Source organism: Siphateles boraxobius, unplaced genomic scaffold, assembly GCF_051911475.1.
Source record: "Siphateles boraxobius isolate OS27281-9 unplaced genomic scaffold, OSU_SipBor_1 49, whole genome shotgun sequence".
Taxonomy (NCBI): Eukaryota; Metazoa; Chordata; class Actinopteri; order Cypriniformes; family Leuciscidae; genus Siphateles; species Siphateles boraxobius.
This window is the reverse complement of record NW_027509130.1, coordinates 7,027,551-7,047,707: the sequence shown is the minus strand read 5'-3', so window position 1 is coordinate 7,047,707 and position 20,157 is coordinate 7,027,551. Positions and strand designations below refer to the sequence as shown.

General features: G+C 45.8%; 3 protein-coding genes across 9 annotated transcripts in view; 1 reads left to right on the top strand and 2 right to left on the bottom strand.

The window, feature by feature from the left end:
• The window catches only part of LOC143710998 (MIF4G domain-containing protein B), a 1,123,636-nt gene that overhangs the window by 237,914 nt on the left and 865,565 nt on the right, over positions 1 to 20,157 (bottom strand). The window lies entirely within an intron of this gene.
• Positions 1 to 20,157, top strand: part of LOC143710977 (uncharacterized) — a 223,226-nt gene that overhangs the window by 109,615 nt on the left and 93,454 nt on the right. The gene's annotated exons all lie outside the window — the stretch shown is intronic.
• Positions 1 to 20,157, bottom strand: part of LOC143710961 (uncharacterized) — a 43,098-nt gene that overhangs the window by 3,296 nt on the left and 19,645 nt on the right. For all 4 annotated transcript variants that reach the window (XR_013194708.1, XR_013194707.1, XM_077202228.1 and 1 more), the window contains one exon: positions 12,514 to 15,157. Coding sequence is in view for 2 of the 4 variants with exons in the window: in XM_077202228.1 (XP_077058343.1) it covers positions 12,514 to 15,157 (2,644 nt within the window). In the remaining 2 variants the exon portion in view is untranslated. The remainder of the gene's footprint in view (positions 1 to 12,513; positions 15,158 to 20,157) is intronic.

Sequence of the window (20,157 nt, the reverse complement as noted above, 5' to 3'; positions counted from 1 at the left end):
AAGAAACTTTTTTGGGGTGTCCTGCAGCCATCAAAATCAAAATTTGTTCATATTTACAAAGTACAATTATGTTGGTCAGTGAAAACATTGGAAAACTTTTCTTTGTACTTTTGTCAATTAAAAAAAGGTTTAATAGAATTAACAAATCACAGATTCTTGCTTTTAATGCATTTTACAAAATGTCACAACTTTTTCTGATTTGGGGTTGTACAATAAAATGTCCAGAAGCCAGTTAGCACCAATAAAAGTTAGTATATAAACGCATACACTCGAAATCACACAGATGCACACATCACATACACACAAATATACATTTCATATGGCATGATCACACTATTGCTGCTGTATGAGCCAAGCTTTTGTTTGTTTTTTGAAGGTGGGTGGTTTATTTAATGTCTTTATATTTGTAGGAATACAGTTCCACAGATTGGCTCCTTTTACAGAAAAAGCATTTTGAGCAAAAGATGTTTTACAAAATTGATATTTACAGTCTCCACGTGTAGCAGCTCTTGTTGATCTGAAGGATTCCAGCCTGTTCACAAATTTACAAAGTGGCTCAGGTGCAAGCCCAGTCAAACATTTATAAAACAACTTTATATGTCTAAGATTAACAAACTTTAGGATTTTATGTTTACTTAAAATGTAACAGTGGTGGAATCGAATGGGCTTTTTATCTAAATTTTTTAGGGCTCAATTATAAAGCCTCTCAATAGGCTTTAGGGTAGTTCGGCTGGTCTGGGACCAAACAGTGGTGCCGAACGACAGGTGGGACAGGATCATAGTGTTCAGAAAGACATGAGCACATTCTAATGTTAGACTGCTCCTGATCATTCTGAAACAATTCATACTGATCTTCATTTTTCTTGAGATATTTTTGATATGACTTTTAAAATTTAGCGGAGAATATAAAGTTATTCCTAAATATTTTTCTTGTTCTACCTGATCAATGAGTTCGCCATTCATTTTGATGTTAAGACAATTTATTGTCCGAGTTCTTTTTATAGAAAAACACATGGAATTAGTTTTCTTCAAATTAAGTGTTAAACATGATTTGTTAGGCAATTAAACACTTTCTCAAGTCAGTGTATTGCTGATAACAGCAGGGCTTTTGCCGGACACATAAACCACAGTGTCATCGGCATACATCTGAAGGCCAACTTCAGGACACACTTCAGGCAGCTCGTTCACATACAGGCTGAAGAGAATAGGCCCCAGTATAGTTCCCTGAGGGATTCCGATTTTAATTTTACATGGGGCAGATTTTACATGACCGGTAAACGTATAGCCTATATAGTTTTTTGTAAGTTACAAACCCGAACCTATTCATTAAACATTAGGCCATTCATTAAACATTAACCCGAACCCGACCTGAAACCTGTGAGTTTTCGGGACCCGTCGGGCTTGGGTCGGGTAGCAGACCTCTACTCTGGACACTTCTGTTGCACCAATGCTTGCACACCTATACCCCTATATTTGAGTCATTGTAATCACTCTGCCCCTACAGTTAGCCAACTCCAACCCCAGGTTATCCAGCACCCCAGTCAGTGTTTCTGTGAGGCCTTTACCAGTTGTGTCCTTCACGACTGTGAAGCCAACTAAAGACTCATTGATGGTGGCATTCTTGTTGTCGTCTGTATGAACATGCCGGGTTATTACGGAGGCCAGCTCCTGCTTTAAAATGTCAGGTGTGCAATCCAACTCCACTGCAAAGTACTTGGAGGCTTTGACCTGGGCACAAGTTTGACCAAGTACACATTCAGATATTGAATCTAAAAATGTATTTTGAGTGCACCAGGAAAGATCTCCTGTGGTTTCTTTAGAGGCTACCTTTCTAAGATGCTCTGCTAGTGTGACATCATATTATGCTATGACATCAAGGACACCCAGGAAATTTTCTATTTTTAGGATCTCCCAACTTAGCAATCTTCCCCCTCAGTGGCAAGTTCCTTTCTGCAAGGAAGAGTATGCAGTCGATCACTCTCCTTAACACTTCTCCAGTGTGCCTTTTCAGCATCTATGGCTCTTTGCAATGTTCTGTCAATAGTTTTACCAAGGCGTAAGCGTGATGCTAATTCTTTCCACAACAGATAAGCATGTATGTAGGGCTGCAACAACTAATCGATAAAATCGATTATAATCGATTATGAAAATCGTTGTCAACGAATGTCATTATCGATTAGTTGGTCTGCTTACGTCACGGGGAGCGTTTACTGGTACGCACACACACGCAAGGTCTCTCTCCCTCAGGCGCTCTGCCGAGCGCGCGCGCTACACGGTTTGGAGCAGTCTCTTCTGTCTATGCGAGGCAGAAGAGACTGCTCCAAACCGTGTAGCGCGCGCGCTCTTGCTTGCGCGCTCTAAATTTCGGGAGTTTGAACTAATTCGCGGGCATCAGGGAGCCGCAATCAATATGCGGGAGACTCCCGGGACTTCCGGGATGTCTGTATTTTGTCTCGAGCATCAGGTTGTGCAATCAGTTCGCTCGCAACGTAAGTGATGGATTAAAATAGCGCTACCGCAGAAATAGGTTAAATTAAAACGGTGTTTACAAAGTGAAGCATTAAATACAAAGGCAGTTAATAACAGCAGCAGTAAAATATTGTTTTTTAGGCACTGTACTCAGTGGTTTTCAGCGAATGCTTGTGCACTAATGCATAATTTCTCCTGTCCTTTACTCAAGCCTGTTAGCTTGCTGGGTAACGTTACCTCCATTCCGTTCTGTTTTTATAGCATTTGTCTACTAAGTTTTAATTGTTTTTCAAACGCGATCTACTGCGGCTCTACATTCACACAATTGTTTTCAGTCTTTCTATATTTATTTAATCAATTTATCCTTATATTATATTCTTTTATATATTATATATTATATTCTTTATCCTTATATTCCTTATATATAATTAATTTTAAATAAAAATTAAATGAATTATATATTTTAGATGTTTTTAGTTCGTTTTTAGTTCAGATATTCACATCTGAACAACATGTCTGTGTAAATTTGTTTTAACAAAAATTGTGTTAAAACATAATATGTTGGATATCATTTTTTTAACAATAATCATGTTTGTCAACTTGCCATCAGCAATTATCATTAAAAACAATGCAAATATTGATATTAGTAAAATTCAATGTGTGGCTTTTGCACTTTTTAAAGTACTCTTTTAGACATAAATACCCTGATTTACGGTTTTATTTAGTTATAATAAAAAAAAAACATCTAATTTAATTTCTATCCGATTAATCGATTAATCGAAAAAATAATCGTCCGATTAATCGATTATCAAAATAATCGTTAGTTGCAGCCCTACATGTATGTGATCACCACTGGTTTCATGGTTTTTGAAAGACACTGAAAATTATTGTACCGCACCACAAAACGTGTCAACAACTCTAGCTCCACCAAAAAGCTTACACGCAAAAAAAATACACTTTATTTGTGCTTTTGGAGTACAGTTACCAATCCCACTGCACTTTTTCTCCATTGGACATTGAATGAAAACAGTATGCTTTGGAAAAACACTGTCTACTCTTGTCTGATCTTGGACACGGCCCATCAGGACATTTCTGTGGGCCATTCTCAACCATACACTGCCTAAATGAGTCCCCAATCTGGTGTGGTGGTGGCCAGTCAGATGGATCTTCTGAGTAAGGCCTTGTCTCAGCCCTCTCCTCTTCAGCTCTCTGTTCCTCATTCTCTTCCGCCTCATCCTCATTCTCTTCCGCCTCATCCTCATTCTCTTCCGCCTCATCCTCATTCTCTTCCGCCTCATCCTCATTCTCTTCCGCCTCATCCTCATTCTCTTCCGCCTCATCCTCATTCTCTTCCGCCTCATCCTCATTCTCTTCCGCCTCATCCTCATTCTCTTCCGCCTCATCCTCATTCTCTTCCGCCTCATCCTCATTCTCTTCCGCCTCATCCTCATTCTCTTCCGCCTCATCCTCATTCTCTTCCGCCTCATCCTCATTCTCTTCCGCCTCATCCTCATCCTCTTCCGCCTCATCCTCTTCCGCCTCATCCTCATCCTCTTCCGCCTCATCCTCTTCCGCCTCATCCTCTTCCGCCTCATCCTCTTCCGCCTCATCCTCTTCCGCCTCATGCTCTTCCGCCTCTTCATCCTCATCCTCATCCTCTTCCGCCTCATCCTCTTCCGCCTCATCCTCTTCCGCCTCATCCTCTTCCGCCTCATCCTCTTCCGCCTCATCCTCATCCGCCTCATCCTCATCCGCCTCATCCTCATCCGCCTCATCCTCATCCGCCTCATCCTCATCCGCCTCATCCTCATCCTCTTCCGCCTCATCCTCATCCTCTTCCGCCTCATCCTCATCCGCCTCATCCTCATCCGCCTCATCCTCATCCGCCTCATCCTCATCCGCCTCATCCGCCTCATCCTCATCCGCCTCATCCTCATCCGCCTCATCCTCATCCGCCTCATCCTCATCCGCCTCATCCTCATCCGCCTCATCCTCATCCGCCTCATCCTCATCCGCCTCATCCTCATCCGCCTCATCCTCATCCTCTTCCGCCTCATCCTCATCCTCTTCCGCCTCATCCTCATCCTCTTCCGCCTCATCCTCATCCTCTTCCGCCTCATCCTCATCCTCTTCCGCCTCATCCTCTTCCTCTTCCGCCTCGTCCTCATTCTTTTCCGCCTCGTCCTCATTCTCTTCCGCCTCATTCTCTTCCGCCTCATTCTCTTCCGCCTCATTCTCTTCCGCCTCATCCTCATTCTCTTCCGCCTCATCCTCATTCTCTTCCGCCTCATCCTCATTCTCTTCCGCCTCATCCTCATTCTCTTCCGCCTCATCCTCATTCTCTTCCGCCTCAGCCTCATTCTCTTCCGCCTCATTCTCTTCCGCCTCATTCTCATTCTCTTCCGCCTCATTCTCATTCTCTTCCACCTCATTCTCATTCTCTTCCACCTCATCCTCATCCTCTTCCACCTCATCCTCTTCCACCTCATCCTCATCCTCTTCCACCTCATCCTCATTCTTTTCCACCTCATCCTCATTCTCTTCCACCTCATCCTCATTCTCTTCCACCTCATCCACATTCTCTTCCACCTCATCCACATTCTCTTCCACCTCATCCACATTCTCTTCCACCTCATCCACATTCTCTTCCACCTCATCCTCATCCACCTCATCCTCATTCTCTTCCACCTCATCCTCATTCTCTTCCACCTCATCCACATTCTCTTCCACCTCATCCACATTCTCTTCCACCTCATCCTCATCCACCTCATCCTCATTCTCTTCCACCTCATCCTCATTCTCTTCCACCTCATCCTCACTCTCTTCCACCTCATCCTCACTCTCTTCCACCTCATCCTCACTCTCTTCCTCTTCCGCCTCGTTCTCTTCCGCCTCGTTCTCTTCCGCCTCGTTCTCTTCCGCCGCGTCCTCTTCCGCCTCGTCCTCTTCCGCCTCGTCCTCTTCCGCCTCGTCCTCTTCCGCCTCGTCCTCATCCTCATCCTCTTCCGCCTCATCCTCATCCTCTTCCGCCTCATCCTCATCCTCTTCCGCCTCGTCCTCTTCCGCCTCGTCCTCTTCCGCCTCGTCCTCTTCCGCCTCGTCCTCTTCCGCCTCAGCCTCATTCTCTTCCGCCTCGTCCTCTTCCGCCTCATCCTCTTCCGCCTCAGCCTCGTTCTCTTCCGCCTCAGCCTCGTCCTCTTCCGCCTCGTCCTCTTCCGCCTCGTCCTCTTCCGCCTCGTCCTCTTCCGCCTCGTCCTCTTCCGCCTCGTCCTCTTCCGCCTCGTCCTCTTCCGCCTCGTCCTCTTCCGCCTCGTCCTCTTCCGCCTCGTCCTCTTCCGCCTCGTCCTCTTCCGCCTCGTCCTCTTCCGCCTCGTCCTCTTCCGCCTGGTCCTCTTCCGCCTCGTCCTCTTCCGCCTGGTCCTCTTCCGCCTCGTCCTCTTCCTCCTCGTCCTCTTCCGCCTCGTCCTCTTCCTCCTCGTCCTCTTCCGCCTCGTCCTCTTCCGCCTCGTCCTCTTCCGCCTCGTCCTCTTCCGCCTCGTCCTCTTCCGCCTCGTCCTCTTCCGCCTCGTCCTCTTCCGCCTCGTCCTCTTCCGCCTCGTCCTCTTCCGCCTCGTCCTCTTCCGCCTCGTCCTCTTCCGCCTCGTCCTCGTCCTCTTCCGCCTCGTCCTCTTCCGCCTCGTCCTCGTCCTCTTCCGCCTCGTCCTCGTCCGCCTCGTCCTCGTCCTCTTCCGCCTCGTCCTCTTCCGCCTCGTCCTCGTCCTCTTCCGCCTCGTCCTCTTCCGCCTCGTCCTCTTCCGCCTCGTCCTCTTCCGCCTCGTCCTCTTCCGCCTCGTCCTCTTCCGCCTCGTCCTCTTCCGCCTCGTCCTCTTCCGCCTCGTCCTCTTCCGCCTCGTCCTCTTCCGCCTCGTCCTCTTCCGCCTCGTCCTCTTCCGCCTCGTCCTCTTCCGCCTCGTCCTCTTCCACCTCGTCCTCATCCTCTTCCACCTCGTCCTCATCCTCTTCCACCTCGTCCTCATCCTCTTCCACCTCGTCCTCATCCTCTTCCACCTCGTCCTCATCCTCTTCCACCTCGTCCTCATCCTCTTCCACCTCGTCCTCATCCTCTTCCACCTCGTCCTCATCCTCTTCCACCTCGTCCTCATCCTCTTCCACCTCGTCCTCATCCTCTTCCACCTCGTCCTCATTCTCTTCCACCGCATCCACATTCTCATCCACCTCATCCTCTTCCACCTCATCCTCATCCTCTTCCACCTCATCCTCATTCTCTTCCACCTCATTCTCTTCCACCTCATTCTCTTCCACCTCATTCTCTTCCACCTCATTCTCTTCCACCTCATTCTCTTCCACCTCATTCTCTTCCACCTCCACCTCATCCTCATCCTCTTCCACCTCATCCTCTTCCACCTCATCCTCATCCTCTTCCACCTCATCCTCATCCTCTTCCACCTCATCCTCATCCTCTTCCACCTCATCCTCATCCACCTCATCCTCATCCTCTTCCACCTCATCCTCATCCTCTTCCACCTCATCCTCATCCTCTTCCACATCCTCATCCTCTTCCACCTCATTCTCATCCTCTTCCACCTCATTCTCATCCTCTTCCACCTCATTCTCATCCTCTTCCACCTCATTCTCATCCTCTTCCACCTCATTCTCATCCTCTTCCACCTCATTCTCTTCCACCTCATTCTCATCCTCTTCCACCTCATTCTCTTCCACCTCATCCTCATCCTCTTCCGCCTCATTCTCTTCCATCTCATTCTCTTCCATCTCATTCTCTTCCACCTCATTCTCTTCCACCTCATCCTCATTCTCTTCCACCTCATCCTCATCCTCTTCCACCTCATCCTCATCCTCTTCCACCTCATCCTCATCCTCTTCCACCTCATCCTCATCAACCTCATCCTCATTCTCTTCCACCTCATTCTCATCCTCTTCCACCTCATTCTCATCCACCTCATCCTCATCCTCTTCCACCTCATCCACATCCTCTTCCTCCTCATCCTCATTCTCTTCCACCTCATCCTCATTCTCTTCCACCGCATCCACATTCTCTTCCACCTCATCCACATTCTCTTCCACCTCATCCACATTCTCTTCCACCTCATCCACCTCATTCTCATCCTCTTCCACCTCATTCTCATCCTCTTCCACCTCATTCTCATCCTCTTCCACCTCATCCACATTCTCTTCCACCTCATCCACATTCTCTTCCACCTCATCCACATCCTCTTCCACCTCATCCACATCCTCTTCCACCTCATCCACATCCTCTTCCACCTCATCCACATCCTCTTCCACCTCATCCTCATCCTCTTCCACCTCATCCTCTTCCACCTCATCCTCATCCTCTTCCACCTCATCCTCATCCTCTTCCACCTCATCCTCATCCTCTTCCACCTCATCCTCTTCCACCTCATTCTCTTCCACCTCATTCTCTTCCACCTCATTCTCTTCCTCCTCATCCTCTTCCGCCTCATCCTCATTCTCTTCCACCTCATCCTCTTCCACCTCACCTCCTCATCCTCTTCCACCTCCTCATCCTCTTCCACCTCACCCTCTTCCACCTCACCTCCTCATCCTCTTCCACCTCACCTCCTCATCCTCTTCCACCTCACCTCCTCATCCTCTTCCACCTCATCCTCTTCCACCTCATCCTCTTCCACCTCATTCTCTTCCACCTCATTCTCTTCCTCCTCATCCTCTTCCGCCTCATCCTCATTCTCTTCCACCTCATCCTCATTCTCTTCCACCTCATCCTCTTCCACCTCACCTCCTCATCCTCTTCCACCTCACCTCCTCATCCTCTTCCACCTCACCTCCTCATCCTCTTCCACCTCACCTCCTCATCCTCTTCCACCTCACCTCCTCATCCTCTTCCACCTCACCTCCTCATCCTCTTCCACCTCACCTCCTCATCCTCTTCCACCTCACCTCCTCATCCTCTTCCACCTCACCTCCTCATCCTCTTCCACCTCATCCTCATTCTCTTCCACCTCATCCTCATTCTCTTCCACCGCATCCACATTCTCTTCCACCGCATCCACATTCTCTTCCACCTCATCCTCATTCTCTTCCACCTCATCCTCATTCTCTTCCACATCCTCTTCCACCTCATCCACATCCTCTTCCACCTCATCCACATCCTCTTCCACCTCATCCACATCCTCTTCCACCTCATCCACATCCTCTTCCACCTCATCCACATCCTCTTCCGCCTCATTCTCTTCCGCCTCATTCTCTTCCGCCTCATTCTCTTCCGCCTCATTCTCTTCCGCCTCATTCTCTTCCGCCTCATTCTCTTCCGCCTCATTCTCTTCCGCCTCATTCTCTTCCGCCTCATCCTCTTCCGCCTCATCCTCATTCTCTTCCACCTCATCCTCTTCCACCTCACCTCCTCATCCTCTTCCACCTCACCCTCTTCCACCTCATCCTCTTCCACCTCATCCTCTTCCACCTCATCCTCTTCCACCTCATCCTCTTCCACCTCATCCTCTTCCACCTCATCCTCTTCCACCTCATCCTCTTCCACCTCATCCTCTTCCACCTCATCCTCATTCTCTTCCACCTCATTCTCTTCCACCTCATCCTCTTCCGCCTCATCCTCTTCCGCCTCATTCTCTTCCGCCTCATTCTCTTCCGCCTCATTCTCTTCCGCCTCATTCTCTTCCGCCTCATTCTCTTCCGCCTCATTCTCTTCCGCCTCATTCTCTTCCGCCTCATTCTCTTCCGCCTCATTCTCTTCCGCCTCATTCTCTTCCGCCTCATCCTCATTCTCTTCCACCTCATCCTCATTCTCTTCCACCTCATTCTCTTCCACCTCATTCTCTTCCGCCTCATTCTCTTCCGCCTCATTCTCTTCCGCCTCATTCTCTTCCGCCTCATTCTCTTCCGCCTCATTCTCTTCCGCCTCATTCTCTTCCGCCTCATTCTCTTCCGCCTCATTCTCTTCCGCCTCATTCTCTTCCGCCTCATTCTCTTCCGCCTCATTCTCTTCCGCCTCATCCTCATTCTCTTCCACCTCATCCTCATTCTCTTCCACCTCATCCTCATTCTCTTCCACCTCATCCTCATTCTCTTCCACCTCATCCTCATTCTCTTCCACCTCATCCTCATTCTCTTCCACCTCATCCTCTTCCGCCTCATTCTCTTCCGCCTCATTCTCTTCCGCCTCATTCTCTTCCGCCTCATTCTCTTCCGCCTCATTCTCTTCCGCCTCATTCTCTTCCGCCTCATTCTCTTCCGCCTCATTCTCTTCCGCCTCATTCTCTTCCGCCTCATTCTCTTCCGCCTCATCCTCATTCTCTTCCACCTCATCCTCTTCCACCTCACCTCCTCATCCTCTTCCACCTCACCTCCTCATCCTCTTCCACCTCACCTCCTCATCCTCTTCCACCTCACCTCCTCATCCTCTTCCACCTCACCCTCATTCTCTTCCACCTCACCCACATCCTCTTCCACCTCACCCACATCCTCTTCCACCTCATCCACATCCTCTTCCACCTCATCCACATCCTCTTCCACCTCATTCTCTTCCACCTCATTCTCTTCCACCTCATTCTCTTCCACCTCATTCTCTTCCACCTCATTCTCTTCCACCTCATTCTCTTCCACCTCATTCTCTTCCACCTCATTCTCTTCCACCTCATTCTCTTCCACCTCATTCTCTTCCACCTCATTCTCTTCCGCCTCATTCTCTTCCGCCTCATCCTCTTCCACCTCATTCTCTTCCGCCTCATCCTCTTCCACCTCATTCTCTTCCACCTCATCCTCTTCCACCTCACCTCCTCATCCTCTTCCACCTCATCCTCTTCCACCTCATCCTCTTCCACCTCATCCTCTTCCACCTCATCCTCTTCCACCTCATCCTCTTCCACCTCATCCTCTTCCACCTCATCCTCTTCCACCTCATCCTCTTCCACCTCATCCTCTTCCACCTCATCCTCTTCCACCTCATCCTCTTCCACCTCATCCTCTTCCACCTCATCCTCTTCCACCTCATCCTCTTCCACCTCATCCTCTTCCACCTCATCCTCTTCCACCTCATCCTCTTCCACCTCATCCTCTTCCACCTCATCCTCTTCCACCTCATCCTCTTCCACCTCATCCTCTTCCACCTCATCCTCTTCCACCTCATCCTCTTCCACCTCATCCTCATTCTCTTCCACCTCATCCTCATTCTCTTCCACCTACTCTGAGCAATGCCTGAACTTGGTATTTTGAACACTTCTTGCGTAGTTTTTTGCCTCTTCACAATGACTCGCTTGCTTTAGTCCTCAGTTGTAAGTCGCTTTGGATAAAAGCGTCTGCTAAATGGCTAAATGTAAACCTCATCTTCACCTCTCTTTTCCCTATTCTCCTCCAATTCCTCCTCAGTGGTGAGTGGCTTTCCATCTCTGTCAGCACTATTTTTACCCAAAAAGGACACAGTGAATAGGTTGGTCAACAGAACTTCAAACCATACTGGACATTTAGTTTTGTGTGGTCTAACTAATAGAACTCCTACCTGATGTCATCACTGGTTTTCTCTATACTTGATGCCATCGCCGACCTCATGTCGGTCTCTTTTTCTCCTTGCCTGTGTTCTTCTCCACTAAGACATATTGTCAAACAAACATTATGTAATAGGTTTTCCATATTACTTTTTCCATAATAATATTGAGATGAATCTGTTGGTATCAAGTGGCTCCCCTACACTTCCACCTAATGTTAGCCCTTCCTGTTGCCTTCCCCTGTCTTTCCTGATCCACCATCCTCACACCTGGATGAAATGAACTCACTGTTAAATATACCAGCCTAAATTCAATTCTTAAAGGTGAACTTGGTAACATTTTTTACTTAAAGCTGTCTAGAAATCATTTGGATGGTTAAACAACCTGTTCTGGTGATATTGGTGACTTTCCTAGCTCCCCCCAGCGTTCCCTGGCGGAAAACCAACCATGCGACATGGGGACTACCGTCCCGGCAAAATTAAAATAGGAAGTCTCGTGAGAAGCGAGACGAGAACGAGAACGAGCGAGAAACACAAACTGCTTTACTGGTTGATAACAGAATACAAAATGTACATGCCAATGTTCTATGATAATGTGTATGATGTATTACCCACCTCGGTAGACATAGCTCCGCAAGTAAAGTTAGCTGGCTCCGATAATAACAAATGCACATGAGCAGCTGTAGAACGGGGGAGAAGGGTGCCGCAAATAAGTTTTTTTTACGATAGTGTTGTGAAATATACGCCCCACAGCTGTAGGGGGAGCTCGTGGGGAAAACATGCGACAACAAAAGTGAAAATCAGCGAAGACGACTATAAGTTGCAGAGTTCTGCTTTAAATCAGCCTAGTGATGGCATCAGATCTGTTGAAAAAGTCCTGGCAGAAAGCGATGCATAAGGATGTAGCATAACAACGAATTAATCTTTTTTCCGAAGCGTTGACAACTTAGTGCTAATTAATAATTGTTACAAACTGGTACAACCAAGTTGTCAACACTTCGGAAAAAATAATTCGTTGTTACGCTACATCCTTATGCATCACTTTCTGCCAGGACTTTTACGTGCTTTTCCCAAATCACTGAAGTGACCTCGACGTCCGGGTTAGCAGTAGCATGAATCTGCCCGCGGGGTGTAGTAATGTTGTTGCGTGATCGAGATCGACCCACGAGTAAACCGCTGTCTAGTATTGCTCCAAGCTGATAAACTGTTTGCGCTGCGCAGCTCAAACGAGTAGAGTGGTTTCCTTCTGCTTTCGTTTGCCGTGTGCCAGGAAAAAAAGGTCGCAAAATGTGACCATTTAGTGCTGTATTTCTGCTTTACATGAGCGCCATCTACTGTCAGAGCGAATGTGTTTTTTTGCATTGATCTGAACTGACAAAATAGACATTGCTGTTGCTTGAGCAGAAGTTAATAGATATCAATCAACAAAGTGTCCTGTGCTCACACACACACATGGCTATAGTTGGAGAGGAGAGATTTGGCTATAGGGTGATGTGTGGATAACTTACACAGAAGAGACTTTGTTGCTCAGCACATGAAAATAAACTACTTACTGTGATCTCAGACTGTGTTTAAATGGTTTCTCCACTGTGTGGATCTTCATGTGTAGCTTCAGATGACTTTCAATGGAGAAACTCGACCCGCACTGATCACACGTGTGCGGCTTCTCTCTGCTGTGGATCCTCAAATGTGCTTTCAGATTTGCTGACTGACTGAATCTCTTGTCACAGTGTGAACACTTGTAAGGTTGTTCTCCAGTGTGGATCATCTCATGTGCTTTCAGATTTGCTGACTGACTGAATCGCTTGTCACAGTTGTAAGGTTTTTCTCCAGTGTGGATCATCTCATGTGTTTTCAGATTTGCTGACAGACTGAATCTCTTGTCACAGTGTGAACACTTGTAAGGTTGTTCTCCAGTGTGGATCATCTCATGTGCTTTCAGATTTGCTGACACACTGAATCTCTTGTCACAGTGTGAACACTTGTAAGGTTGTTCTCCAGTGTGGATCAACTCATGTGCTTTCAGATTTGAAGACTGACTGAATCTCTTGTCACAGTTGTGAGGTTTTTCTCCAGTGTGGATCATCTCATGTGTTTTCAGAGATGATGACTGACTGAATCTCTTGTCACAGTGTGAACACTTGTAAGGTTTTTCTCCAGTGTGGACCCTCTCATGTGTTTTCAGAGATGATGAATGACTGAATCTCTTGTCACAGTGTGAACACTTGTAAGGTTTTTCTCCAGTGTGGATCATCTCATGTGCTTTCAGATTTGCTGACACACTGAATCTCTTGTCACAGTGTGAACACTTGTAAGGTTGTTCTCCAGTGTGGATCCTCTCATGTATTTTCAGAGATGATGACTGATTGAATCTCTTGTCACAGTGTGAACACTTGTAAGGTTGTTCTCCAGTGTGGATCATCTCATGTGCTTTCAGATGTGCTGATCGACTGAATCTCTTGTCACAGTGTGAACACTTGTAAGCGTTTTCTCCAGTGTGGATCCTCTCATGTGTTTTCAGATTTGATGACAGACTGAATCTCTTGTCACAGTGTGAACACTGTTTTTCTCCAGTGTGGATCCTATCATGTATTTTCAGATGTTCTGACTGACTGAATCTCTTGTCACAGTGTGAACACTTGTAAGGTTTTTCTCCAGTGTGGATCCTCTCATGTGTTTTCAGATGTTCTGACTGACTGAATCTCTTGTCACAGTGTGAACACTTGTAAGGTTTTTCTCCAGTGTGGATCATCTGGTGCAGTTTTAAATGGTTTGCTGTAGTAAAAGTTTTCTCACACTCAAAGCAAATGTACTCTCTCACACCAGTGTGAATTTTCTGATGTGCGTGTAAATATGGCAGCAGTGAAAAACTCTTTCCACAGACAGAACATGAATGTGGCTTCTCCTTCGTATGAACTGTCAGGTGTGTCTTCAGGGCTGATGTACTAGAAAATGTTATGCCGCATTGATCACATGAGAACGGCTTCTCTCCGGTGTGGATCCTCATGTGACGCTCAAGATTTTGTTTGCTTGTGAAACTGTTTCCACACTGATCACATCTGAACGGCTTCTCTCCGGTGTGGATCCTCATGTGGATCTCAAGATTTTGTTTGCTTGTGAAACTCTTCCCACACTGAGTGCAGGTGAAAGATTTCTTGGCTCTTCTTTTCTTTAAAAATGTATTTTTTTTCTTTGAGCGACTGAAAGGTTTTCCTCCAGGTTGGACATGATGTTCCTCCTTCACTTCACTCAGTTCTTCAGTCTCCTCCTTCACTTCAATCAGTTCTTCTCTCTCCTCCTCCACTTCACTCAGTTCTTCTCTCTCCTCCTTCACTTCACTCAGTTCTTCACGCTCCTCCTTCATTTCACTCAGTTCTTCACGCTTCATTTCACTCAGTTCTTCACGCTCCTCCTCCACTTCACTCAGTTCTTTACTCTCCTCCTTCACTTCACTCAGTTCTTCACTCTCCTCCTTCACTTCCATCAGTTCTTCACTCTCCTCCTTCACTTCACTCAGTTCTTCACTCTCCTCCATTTCACTCAGTTCTTCACGCTCCTCCTCCACTTCACTCAGTTCTTCACTCTCCTCCTTCACTTCCATCAGTTCTTCACTCTCCTCCTTCACTTCACTCAGTTCTTCACTCTCCTCCTTCACTTCACTCAGTTGTTCACTCTCCTCCTTCACTTCACTCAGTTGTTCACTCTCCTCCTTCCATTCTCTCAGTTGTTCACTCTCCTCCTTCACTTCTCTCAGTTGTTCACTCTCCTCCTTCACTTCACTCAATTCTTCACTCTCCTCCTTCACTTCACTCAGTTCTTCACTCTCCTCCTTCACTTCACTCAGTTCTTCACTCTCCTCCTTCACTTCACTCAGTTCTTCACTCTCCTCCTTCACTTCACTCAGTTCTTCACTCTCCTCCTTCACTTCACTCAGTTCTTCACTCTCCTCCTTCACTTCACTCAGTTCTTCACTCTCCTCCTTCACTTCACTCAGTTCTTCACTCTCCTCCTTCACTTCACTCAGTTCTTCACTCTCCTCCTTCACTTCACTCAGTTCTTCACTCTCCTCCTTCACTTCACTCAGTTCTTCACTCTCCTCCTTCACTTCACTCAGTTCTTCACTCTTCTCCACTTCCATCAGGTCTTCACTCTTCTCCACTTCCATCAGGTCTTCACTCTTCTCCACTTCCATCAGGTCTGACATGAAAGAAAAAAATATTACATTTATTTTTCAGTACATCAATATAATTAACCGAGAGAAATATAAAGTGAAAGGACATGAGGAACGTGGCCACATGCGCAAGAGAGAGACAATGGGAAGACAGAAACAATCTTTAATATAGACTATACTGCATTAATCAGACTAACTGATCTATAAATGAACATGCATCCCAGAAACTGTGCGAATGATTTATTGTATTGTGTACTATTATGTATATACTATGGTATTTTATAATACAACCAACTAACGGTCAATGTAACCTCACCTGTATCATGTCTCCTACCTAATTAATCCTCATTTAATGACTCACACGTTGATGTACATCACCTTCTCTTAGAATGCAGTGTGGATTTGTTATATCTATCTGAGCATTAATGAACAGAAAAAGGGTAAGGCAGTGGTATAACCACACTTAAGACAAATACTCAATCTTGAGGTTGGACCTTTCTCGGGCTTTATTAGAGACAGTGCACAGTGACCTCACTCACTTAATTTTTCTCATTTGGCCGCAAAACTGCTTCTGCTGATACTGGGGAACCCCTCCCCCTCCACTGGGGCCCCAGGGCCCAGCAGGCCGTCAGCACCGTCAGCTGTGATTTCACCCTCCCAAAGGGAGTCAGACTGCCTCTTTAATCCAGAAAACTGCAATCTAACCATCACTGAACGTGCAACGATCAACTCTTTGGCCTTCTCTGTTTGTCCCGTGTGCTGTGCGGCCCGGCGTTGCCTAAGGGCCCCAGGCCTCGACCCAACCAGCCATGTGCTCATGCAGGAGAGAGAGGACACTCTCTCAAACACAACTGAACGAAGGACAACCTCGGGAGTTTGGCACAACATCTTCCAAGGCAGAAGAAGTCCTTTGCAACTCACACCATTTACTCTGCGTGTCCTCCCCGGACCAGGGCTAGCAGGCCACAGTCTGCACTCCAGCCATATTAACAGAGTCAAACTAACCATGCAAGTTCATCATCTTCTTCATCCAACGGAGAAGAAAATTATTGACTTCATTTGTTTAATAAATTATTAACTTCAACATTTGAAACTCACAGAATCATCAACTTCAATTTTCAACAACTTCAAGAACTGTGTACCTCGTTACTAAAAATGCAAGTATCAATTCAATGAAATGCTTTGAAAATGAAATACTGATGGTTCTTTTCATGGTTTAAATGGATCTTCTCCATAGTTCCAATTTCATTCGATCACTCCCCCTTTTATTTATGTATGCATGTATTAGGGGTGTAATGATATTTGAACCGAACCGAAAAACCGCGATACAGAACCCACGATTCGAATCGCAATACTCTCATGGCGTACCAACACACCCCGCCCCCTGCTACCCCGGCCCCGCCCAGCCCGGCTCTTTGGACCTGATGTCTTGTGTACACAACGAATTCAGTTTTGTAGCCTAACCACCACAATTAACACCAAATAGCAAGCTCCGTGTTGTTACTTTCGATAATAAGTAAGGTGTAATCTTTCAAATTCTGACTATTTGATCACGAAATTCAAACAATAAATGGCGTTTTGGCACTCTTTAATGTGGTGTGACAGATCACTGTACGAGTTCCTCATTCCATCGGCAGCGTGGAGCGCAAGTAAATGCCATCATCTCTTCCTCAGTTACAGAATAAACATGAATGGACACCTGAAGGTATGTTGAAAGATACAGTATACTTACTGAAAGACATCATAACTCGTGTAATCGCTCAATCAGTGTTTCAGCAGCGGAAAGACGTCAGGTCCTCTGTGTCCCTGATGGTGCTGGAAGATCACATGATCAAGATGGTGTGCAGACATGGAGTGCTGGCAGCGGGGCTGCTCTACGCACTCATAACAAACTTTTTGGGAGCTAAACATCCACATGAACCGAACTATCTAATCTTGACAAATAGACATACATCGCAAAAGCAGTTTGGACTCGGTCACCTAACATTGTTTACCACCTTTATCCTCCCTGGCATGGGAATGCAGGGCTCAGATAAACAATTCACCAAGACGGACCAAAGAGGGGAACGACTTTTCATAACTTTCTGTCTGCTCTTAGCTGGTGACGTTCATCAATGCCCTGGCCCAATGTTTCACACTGAATTTGCTACCAAATCATCAAAACCCGACACGACTACAACCAGTGAGTCACCTGGCTTACAAATACTATCTGCTGTTAACGTTTACGAAAAAGTCCGGATCACCCACTTAATTGCCGTGCTTGTTCCTCGGATGGTTCGAGGAGTGTATTGGCTGCAGTCACCGTTCGGGCGGGATCGCGGGGGATATTGGGTATGGAGGAAGCGGAAGGGCCGCGATTGCTGAAACGGTGTGCATCCTCGCAAAGCTCCGGGGTAGTCGCACGGCAGGAAATCCACCGCGCGGACGACTCAGTTTCCTCCGAAGGGGCTGGAGAGGTCCCCTTGTCAAGGATAGTGGTTGCCCAGTCTTCGGGCAGCACTTAACCAGTTAACATCTGTCCAACGAACTCCACTCTTCCCATCTATGCTCTCTATGGTCCAGGTAAGCGTGGATCAATCAAGAATCCTGGTATAATAGGAGTTAGCACCACTCAACGGAAAGCCACAGGACTAAATCCAGCAATTATAAAGCTGCGTAAATTCAACCTTTTTCAAACATTGAACAATGCCAAAGTTCTGTGGGACCCTCAAACAAAACCCAGTGGGACCGCCCACTAGCCCCAGTGGGTGGTCACCTGAATATCCATAGTTTGATTTCTAAAAGTGATGAGATAAAACATTGTAGACTCTAATTTGGACTTTGTATGCTTATCTGAAACTTGGTTGAATAAAAACTCCCCATCCGCAGCCATACATATTCATGGCTATAATGCTTTTAGGAAAGGTAGAAAAGTTGGCAAAGGTGGGGGGTTATTGTTATACATCAAAGACCATATATCATGTAAAGAGGTTCAATGCTCAGTTGAGAATGAACTTGAGTATATTGCCTTAATATTAGTCTTTCACCACAAATGTCCTTCTCTCTAATTGGAGTGTATAGACCTCCATCTGCAAAAGCTATTTTCTTTGACAAATTAGAAACTGTTCTAAGGGAATGCAGGTCTGGGCAGGAAATTCTAGTAATGGGTGACTTCAATGTTAATTGGGAGGACAAGGGCACTAGTAAATCACTGCAACGGGTCTCTAATAAATTTGATTTTACACAACTAAATAAAGGGCCCACTAGAGTAACCTCGTCCTCAAAAACTCAATCGACTTGATATTCACCAACAAACCTGAAAGGGTGTCAAAATCCTTTAACATGGTCACTGGTATATCTGACCATAACCTCACTCTTATAGCCAGAAAGCTCATTAAATCACGTTTTTTTTTTTTAACCTAACACCATATCTAGCCAGTTACGAATACCCAAGAATGATGTTGATGAATTTGACAGAGAATATTAACTGGGATCAAATCATAGCTGGTGTAGATGTGGATAATGACACAAATGTCATCATGTCCACAATCCAAAACAAAGCGATTCTTCAAGAAAAGCAAATCTAAAGAGAGAGTACATATACCCTCCCCTGGATCTCTAGTGACAAAAGGAGATTAATGAAGGAGAGAGATAATGCTTTAAAGCTATCTCTCAAGTCCAAATCATTGACTGACAGCCATAGATTTGTGTTCTTGAGAAATAGAGTAATAAAAGAAATCAGGGGCCCGTTCTTCTCACGTCGCTAACTAAGTTAGCTGGATTTGATTGTTGACGGTTTGGCATGATCTTGGATCGTTTGGTTCTTCGAAGCTCATCCTAGACTTGCTGTCATAGCAACAGATGCGCTAGCTTGAACCTGCTCACGAGCAGGCATATTTCATGTAAACCGGATTAGTATGCGGCTTTATAAGCGGAGCTGATACGGGAAGTCTTTTAACGCAGCGCGATAGTGTACTTTTTGAGATATATAATTTTTTTCTCATGACTCGTGAGTAGCTATGTCGTTTACATCATTAATTTGTTGGAAACGCATAAATGTTCGACTCGGAGTCGGGCTTTAATAACAGCACAAATAAACAGCATTGCCATAGAGATTCTTTGCGAGTGGCTCTTTCCTTTACATTGGAGATGCGGAGAACTTGGTGAAAAGTGCTGTCTGTCGTGCCATTCGCAAAGTTTACCTGGCGCTCAAGCAGGTTTTAGGACATTTCCAAGCCACTTTAGACCCAAGGTTGTATAGCAGGTTTTTTTTTCAACGCAGGTAGGCCTAACGTTACATTAGAATTTATGTCGATCATGCAATTATTACCATGATGATTAATATGACTTTCAGTACAGTATGTCCCTCAGGGTTCCCTAATGTGATTGGTGCCATAGACTGCACACATGTTCCCATCAAGGCCACAATGAAGGGGATTTTGTGAACAGAAAGGGGGATCACAATGTAAATGTGCAGTCAAGTTACTATTACGATTTTTAATATTCCAGATTAGTAGCCTAATATTACATCAAATTTATGCACATTTATCGATTCACATTTATGCACATATTTGAATGTGGTAAGGAACATATTAATATCAAGCTCACTGTATTACATACACTCCAGTTACAATGTAGCTCTAGGACAAGGGCATGCAATGCAATGAACTTTGGCCAACTAAAGGGGAGATTTCAGTGTCTGAAAACTCTGAGGGTTGCACCTGACAGGACCTGTGACATTGCATTTATATTACACAACATTGCCACCATCAGAAAAAATGTCATTAAATGTATAATAAAAGACGAGACAAATTTGCTTAGTTCTTTGAGTTTTATTTCAATTGTTCTTTGTAAAGAAAAGCCAGTGATCAAGTCATATTTTTTGTGCAATAAGAGATACTATGCAAGGTCAGCAATAGTTCTATGTGTGAAATAATATATTAGCACTTACTCAGAAGTTCATTTGAAGCAACTATATCTCTAGTACCAGTATTTTTCTTTAAGTTGTCAAGTCCCAAGTAAAACTTGTAATTAAGTTTTCAAATTC